Here is an 8,450-nt window from a genome sequence, read left to right as displayed (position 1 = left end):
ACCTCGGAAGTATCCGAGTGCCTGGATATGGAATGAATGCCTCAGGAAGCAGTAAGTTCCACATCATATGTGGGAGAGGCAAGCTAGTCTGCCACTTGGCACACATTATGGAGGGGTCATGTGTGAAGAAATAAGGTGGCCTAGAGTACATATAAACTCCCATCTCATCTGAGAGTCAGTGAGTTAAAATAATGCTGAGCTCAGTGCATTGTAAAGACCTCTGGTTGATTTATGGATGGCTTGAGTATCAGATCACAGGCCTGATTGGGATTCTAGGAGTTGGGAGATGACATAAATATTTTAATGAAAATAACCCTGACAAAGTGACCAGAGGATGTTTTAAAGATATCCAATGATTATGCTCTGAAGTGTCCAGGAAGAGATATAAGTTGAAGGAAAAGCGGAATTTCATTAAACCAGTAAAAGACACTAACACATCAAAAAATAAATGTCTCCAGTCCCTCCAGCTCTCCTATATAATAAGGTAATACCTTGCTGTAGTGTATATCATTAGTATGGTTGAACAAAAATCTCTCCATCTTGTTTGACCCTGAATAGTAAATAAATTGCAGTCTCCCTGCAACAACGGAATGTCATTATTTTTTTAAATCTCCAGAAACAAATGTGCTATTTATCTTCTGAAGTCCTCTGTGTACTAAGCCATGCTTACCCACCTGTGGAGTTAACAGAGCCTCCCTGCACATTCTCTGTGTGCTGGTTGTTGCTTCACTTCTGTAGATCTAGCCTTGTGTCCCCTAACACTAACCAGTGGCAGCTCTGTTTAATCAACAACCAGGCCTCCTGCTCTGGGCTAATAATTTCCCAGCAGGCTCAAAATTCCCTGATCATCAAAGGTACCTACTGAGAGATATTTTCCATTGGGCAATTAGTAATTTGTGTGTTGGCAAGAGTACTGAAATAGTTTGGAGATGTGGGTTCTAGTTTGTACTTCATCAGTGACTCCTACGTCCTTGGAAAAGTTATTGAGTTGTTCAGCATGAAAAGACTGAGACTGTGAATAGGCCTTGATTTAAATCTGTTAGGATATGAGATAGTAAAAGCAGGTAGATCCCATTTTCCATGTCTACTTAATTCCTCAACTGGAGCCCAAAGACCTCTCTGATGAAGTAACATTTGCTTTCAGATCAGAATCTATTCTCTAATTCTTACAAGGACAAGAAGTTCAAGTTATTAATTCCACTGCAAAGTCAGGAGGGGCCTGGTAGGGCAGCACCCTTTGAGGCTCACAGGCTAGGTCCTGGGTTGCCCAACTGAGGCCAAAGTCTCCCCACTCCCCACCCAAATACCATCATGCATTCTGATAACCAGGTTACAATGGCTAATAGGTTTCACATTCGTTTATTGGTTCTGGCCAAGAACCATCTATTTTCCTATTTCTCATAAATGAAGTTTCAGAGACGATGTGACTTTCAAGATCTCACAATTAGTATGGTGGGGCTCAAGACCAGAACCCAAACCAACGCTCATTACTCCATGCTTTATTTTCCTTTCCCTAGTCAATCGCTGGCTGAGATGACAATAACGCTCATTTGAAAACAAAAGGGGAAAGAATGTGTCTTTAGAACTGTTGGAGTGTACAATTCCATGGGAGAGCTATACACATTATGACACCCTGAACTTTGTTTATTGTATAGCTTGCATAGCCTTAGCACCCTCAGCAACCCTGTCTCCCTCTATCCACTAAGAACAAGTACCTGAAAATATAGTAGCAATTAAAGTCACTAACTACCCACGTTGCATGCAGAGAACCCTGGTTCTGCAGCTGGCATCACTGCCTGACACGTAGGTGAAGGCTTTTATAACCACTGGGGCTGTGGAGCTAAGCTGACCATTGTGCTAAGTAACTTTTTATTTATGTTCAAATTTCTTTCATAGTCAAGTGGGATAGGCTTTAAACGCTAAGCATAATTCAGGACATCTTTGATGTGTTTAGCCAATGACATTTGTTTTGTGTTGACAAGATATAGGCTAGCAGTACATGTTTTCTAATGCTTTCCTTCCACTGTAGTTTGAAGAGTCCAACTGGAGGAATAAAGCAGAAAGAAATCTTGTTTTGTAAATCCTTGAGTTCCTCCAAATTCAAGGTGGGATGTTGGAAATGCTGGAGGTAGGAGACCTGGGTTCTAGTCTTGGCTCTGCCACATAGTTGTTTGACTCAGGCAAATGAAACATTGATAAATGTTAGTTAATCTCAAAATAGCTCAGTATCAACATTCTGGGAGTTACAAAGCTATACTAAAAAGTTGGAAGTGCTGTTTTTCTGACAGTCTTCTAATCAATACAGCAGGTAATCTCAATTATACTTTAAAAAGTGACAGTTAAGCCCTGGCCGGTTTGGCTCAGCGGTTGGAGCCTCGGCCTGTGGTACAGAGAGACCCGGGTTCGGTTCCCGCTAAGGGCACGTACCTCGGTTGCAGTTTGTCCCCGGCCCTGGTTGGTCGTGCGGGTGGCAGCCACTCGATGTGTCCCTACACATCGACATTTCTCTCTCTCTCTTCCTCTCTCTCCCTCCCGCTCTATCTGAACAAAAAAAAATGGAAAAATGTCCTCGGGTGAGGATAAAAAAAAAAAGTGACAGTTAAAACCATTTTCTGTCCGGCTGGTATGGCTCAGTGGTTGAACACTGACCCATACACCAAGAGGTCGCCAGTTTGATTCCTTGTCAGGGCACATGCCCAGGTTGTGGGTTGGATCCCCAGTGGGGGGCATGCAGGAGGCGGCCAATCGATGTTCTTTCTCATCAATGATTCTCTCTTTCTCTCCCCCTCTCCCTTCCTCCTCTCAAAAATCAATAAAGGGGAAAAACAATTTAAAACAAACATAAAAACCATTTCCTAATTTAAAAAACATATAAACTCCAGTTCATAAAACCCCTCTAAATTAGCCTTCTGACAAAAACGTCACTTTAACAGTGTTTTACACAACAGAACTGGATTAGATACTCTGCCCCATATAGGGCTAAAATGTGATGATTTTCAAATCTAGGAAGATAAACTCAGGTAAAGACATCTTTTGAAGCTTTGCATAAGGTCCAAGAACTGCATACATCTGTGTCCATGTGTAGAAAGAGTTGTAATTATATAGACCACAAATAGGTCTATATAAAACTTAAGTACCTGAATCAAACTGTTGGAACCTAAAGAATCATCTGACACCCACAACACAATAGGCTACTTCACTCTCTAGGCAAACAGAATTTTAGGCAATTAGACTAGAGGATTCGTGTCTATATCAGGAGTTTTACTTTTACCCATATTGTACTCATTTTTACAATCACAACATCCAGCACAGTGCTTGAGATTCAGTAATTATTCAACAGTCACGGAATTGAAATATACTTTATCTTTATGGGGATAAAATTATTTTTAAAAAACTGAGCAGACACTCTGTGTACTAAAATTACTTTATTACAGTTGATTTTTTTAAACATTTCCTTTGCTATGATACAAAGGATACTTACAAACAAAATATTACATATGACCTTGTTTTCGCTCTTATGTTGACAACTTGGTAACAGCTTTAAATGCACAATCTATACAATTAATACAGGTTATATATGAACTATAAGGTATGTTGAACCAGAAGAATACTGACAATATACTGTACAATAAGCCTTACCAGTTAGTGCTGTGGACCATTTCTACCAAAAGGAAAATGCACATCTGTACAGTCACCTTTACCAGCTGGTGCAGACAGTGAGGGAGAGGCTTCTTCCCCATTGCAACCCTTGATAAGCCTCCACTGTGGGTGTCTGTTTGGTCCGAAAATTTAGAGGACTGTGTATTTGAAGTTAGTCATCTGTAAAGTGGCAGAACATCACTTTCAAGATGATAATCTCTCACCAAAAAAATATCAGTCCTAGTTTTAAAGACCACAAGTCCTTCGTCCACTACAAAAACCCTACAGGCTCAAGGGCTTTAGGAGATGAGAAGATGTAGGCTGCCAAAAAAGGAGGCAAGAAACCAAACCAAAATCTAGGTCTTGCAAAATCATCATTTTTCCCTTCACCAAAGGGAACTAGAAATGTACAAATTCATTGATGAACCTCAATGATAACATATCAGTTTGCTGATAACCCTCATTTTATCTGGACCCCTGACTTGTGGGAATAACTGAAAGAGATTGTGAATAATATTTACCACTTTTAGAAAAGAACCTCTTGCTTAGTGAAAATATTCCCTTTAGCCACCAAAGCTGGTCCTGGGCTATTACAGGTGTGCATTCATCTCTCAATGGTCTACTCATAAATGATAAGGTTACAGCTTTTTTTCTTTTCTTTTTTTCTTTTTTAAATAAAAAAGCAACTGAATGAAGCATTTTTCTTTTCTTTTTTTTAAAGGTAAATAGCAAAAAATAAAAATAAAAACCAACCCTGGCATTTGCACAAATAATGCAAATGGAGCGATATGGCCTTTAAGGGGTTAGTAGAAAGGAAGAGAGAAGTGAAGAAAACCCAGAGAAAATGATGTATTAACTTTTCTTCTTAAAAATTTCTACAATACATGTGCAAAAAAATCATGCTGGTTGAGGAAAACAAAGGGTAATGAGTATATAAAATTAAAAACATAAATAATATGTTTGGATGAATGGTAGAAGCAGAAACCAACCTGGGTTACAAAAAGGATTATACATTCAAGATGCTCTTAAACCCAGTGGGATAACTTATGTTAAAACTGTGTTAATAGTTACGTTAAAAATCTCAAGTTTGTTTTTAAATCTTCACAATACAAGCAAAGCTGTTTTAAAATATACACTATACATATTTCTCATAGTCTCTCCAACTTCATTAATGCACATTAGGCTATCTTTTTCACATACTAAAACAAGGGAGTTCTGAAAGCTAAATTGCTCAGAATAACCCATCCATTATTTAAATGTCTTAAGTTTTAAATGGGTTAAAAACTTTAGCAGACTTACATAAATAGGATTTAGCAACACAAGTGTTAATTAAAAAAACTCTAAAGCATTTACAAATTATCAAGTTGGAATAGTCTGGGGAAGTTATGTGCACTATACTTTAAAATGTTATTTACATCAAACCATTGCTTTTGTAAAAATTGCCCTAAAAGATAAAAAACAAAATAAAATAAATTTGGAGAATTAACCTATTCTAACCTTGCAGAGAAGGATAATAAAAAAAGAAAGGTAAAATAAAAACAAAATTATCTTTTAATATAAACCCCACATATCCCTCTCCACTTAGATTTTGCTCTGTGAAACCACCTGCAACTCCTAATAGGCTCATATATCAAGTGTCAAGATAATGTGGCAAAATACTTTGTCAGATAAATTACTGGCCTCAAGCGGATTTTTTTTTTTTTAATTTAAATTTCTCACCTTGTGACTCTGGCTTGGATTATTTTAGAACATGTGTATATAATTAATTGGAGGGGCACTCTAAGTAGGCACAATTCCCATTTAATGTGGAATAAAAGGTATAACACATAAAGTGCTACTGGGGAGAAGGGGTGATATTTTCTGTGATATTATGAAATGCAAGGAAGCACATGTGGAATGGGCACCAAAAAAGAGCTGTCTGGCAACACACCAGGGGCAGCCAACATCTTAAACTAAACATACTTGTCTATGACAAAAAAAAATAAATAAAAAAAAGAGGTTTAGAAGGGTTCCAACACCCCTCCTTTCATTTGTGTGATACGTGCCAAATAGTTATACGGATCAGCCAGAACCCAAAAACATTAAGCAGTTACATCTTTTTTAATCCCACAATTCACTCCATGACCATGTGCAATTTATAGTAACAATAATGTTCATGCTGGGGCAATGTATTTGAGGGCTCAGAAAAAGCGAAATGTGCTACTAAGAGAAACCTGTTTCCACACAACTGGTCTTCATGCTTTCAAGTGGCCCTAATATACCTCTGATGCCAAGCCAAGCCATGCAAAAGCAGAGTACACACTTTTCATTAACATTCGTATCTCATTTCGAAACTCCGACTTCGGAGTTGCCATAGAAACATGAATACTGAAAGCATACAAATGAGGGTTCATGGATTTTAAAAAATGCATTTCCCTTGTCTATGTTCTCCAGACTTGACTACTTTAGGGCTAGGGCTACAAGGCATATCAGAGAAAGGTTAAGTGGGATAATGACAAAGGAACATATGTAATTCTGGAAATAAGAAAAATGCTCCAGAAATGGGATCAATGTGCCAACAATAATAGTTCATTTCATTTTAAAATTCAGCTAAAGAGCCCAATAAACAGTTCCAAGCCATAATGTTACCTGCATAATTTACATAAACATTAAAAACTCTTTCACTTTATAGACAAAAAACACACTTCTGTAAACATGGCCACTGGGGGAGGGAGGCTCCCTACCTCATTCATGATTGAGGACATGTAATCATTATATTAAATAAAATGACTTCACTTCAAAAGATTTTAAACCTGACCAATGATTAAGCTTCATTTCCTCTTGTTTAACAACATTTAAGTATTAATTCTAAAAATGTCACCTAGGATGGTTTCAGGGTTAGATGCTAGAACCACAATCGGCAATGACAGCAACTCCTCTCTAGCTGGCACAGACTTATAAACTTTAGTACAAAAACAAAAAAAATACAGAAACTAGGTCAATTTGTTAGCTACATATTTACAGATAATTACATGATTTTTCACTCACAATTGCTAAAAACTATGAGTGAAAAGGAAACTGTGCAGGTTGAATTACCCGTACTTTGGGGGGAACTTGGGCATCAAGATACCCTTTCAGAAGTCTTGTCTTCTCTCCACTTTTTCACGGCAAACTACCTACAGACAGATATTCAGATTAGTATATCCAGTGGGTATCTTGTTTCAGAGAGGATTAACCTTTTTCTCTATTTAAAGGAGAATCTCTTGTATATTTAAAAACAAAACAGACCCAACACAGACACATTCACATGCACACAAAAATATCTCTGAAACTTCAGTTAGGATTGCTGGGAAACAGTTAACAGTGATGGTGACATAGTAAATGGCTCCCCAGTTTTAATTCTCTGTGTTTATTTTCTTAATGAAAGGATATCTATTTTGGGGTAGGTGGGAAGTGCAAGTTTAAAAAACCCACAACAGGCAGATAAGGTGCATACTAATTTATATATTTCTTATGATCTGAAGGCTACCATTAGGCCAAGTGGGTTCTCTTCCCTTGTTGGAGTGAAATTTTAAAAATTAGTCAATGTGACTTTAAAGGGGGCTCCCAGAATTCAGTAGAAAATAAATATACAATAAAAGAAGAGTTCTCAGCTTCACTTTCTTTTTCTAGACAGTGTTTAATAAAACTTACTTCTTTACAAATTACTAGTAATTTCCAATGTAGTCTACTTTAGTGATTTCATAAAAGTGCAGACAACATAACCAGACACACAGCAAAATAGACTTCAATCAGTAGTCCTTGCATACAAAAGGCAAGTCTGCTAAGTGTACAGCATACTCTTCATTGTTTTAGGAATCTGAGGATGGGAATTTTCCAGTTTTTAACAACCAAGAGTGAGTGTCTTTTCAAAGGCAATGCTACAACATGCTTGGGGCACCAGCTATGTTAGATGAGGGAAAACAAAATAGAGAACCTGTTTCTCTTTAATAATGGTCTGTATTTTGATAAGCAGCTCAAAGATGACAGCCCAAGTCTTGGCTTTGTTCTTTAGAGAAGGCAGTTTTCTATATAAGAAACAAAAACCTCTTCTTCCATCATTATAGGAGATTCATACTTATACACCTTAAATATATTATTTTCTGACTTGAATACACACTAGACACTTCACATTGTGAGCATGGGACAAAAGACCATATAAAACTCCTAGGAAAGGTTTGCTGTGTTGAGCCAAATCTCTGCTTGAATAGTAGTGGCTCAGAAGGGGTGGAAGGTGCACAAAGAGCTTACTATTAGCAAGCAAGAAGAGGCAGCTGAAGGGAGAAAACCCCATGCCAACACTATATCCTTCTCTCCCAGTGGCCATTTCCTGTTGATTTTATAGTTTAGGAGAACCTTAGATGCTTTCTTTAGCAGTAATTCTTTTCTTGGCTGTTTTGGTCCTTAGCAAAATTTATAATTATTGGTATTAATGGAGAAAAAAAGAGTAAGATCAATGACATCACTACTAAGAAATACAAAGAGTGCACATTGTGTGATTTATTGGTTCTTTTATCATCTTTGCAGAGGAATCACCATCAGTGTTTTTAATTTCCACGGTTCACTTCTCTCTGCATCACTTATTTTTATTGCATTATGACACAAACTCATAGAAACACTAACTGGCTCCTTCCCCAGCACTATTTTACTGTATTTGCAACTTATGGTTCCACATTTTACTAACTTTCTTTCCACTCACACAAGTGCTAAGCGGGGATTAAAAAAGAAAAGACTGCAACTAATGACCACCTTCTCATAAATATCACCCCAGAGTACTCATTCTTAAACACATG

General features: G+C 37.4%; 1 protein-coding gene across 2 annotated transcripts in view; it reads right to left on the bottom strand.

Annotated features, from left to right (window-relative positions):
- Window positions 1-3,408: 3,408 nt before the first annotated feature.
- Window positions 3,409-8,450, bottom strand: part of TAOK1 (TAO kinase 1) — a 149,805-nt gene continuing 144,763 nt past the window's right edge. For both annotated transcript variants that reach the window (XR_004960429.1, XM_036269938.1), the window contains exon 22: window positions 3,409-6,794. Coding sequence is in view for 1 of the 2 variants with exons in the window: in XM_036269938.1 (XP_036125831.1) it covers window positions 6,781-6,794 (14 nt within the window). In the remaining variant the exon portion in view is untranslated. The remainder of the gene's footprint in view (window positions 6,795-8,450) is intronic.

This window comes from Molossus molossus, unplaced genomic scaffold (genome assembly GCF_014108415.1).
Source record: "Molossus molossus isolate mMolMol1 unplaced genomic scaffold, mMolMol1.p scaffold_m16_p_19, whole genome shotgun sequence".
NCBI lineage: Eukaryota > Metazoa > Chordata > Mammalia > Chiroptera > Molossidae > Molossus > Molossus molossus.
The sequence above is the reverse complement of the archived record's forward strand: the minus strand, read 5'-3'. Positions and strand labels throughout refer to the sequence as shown.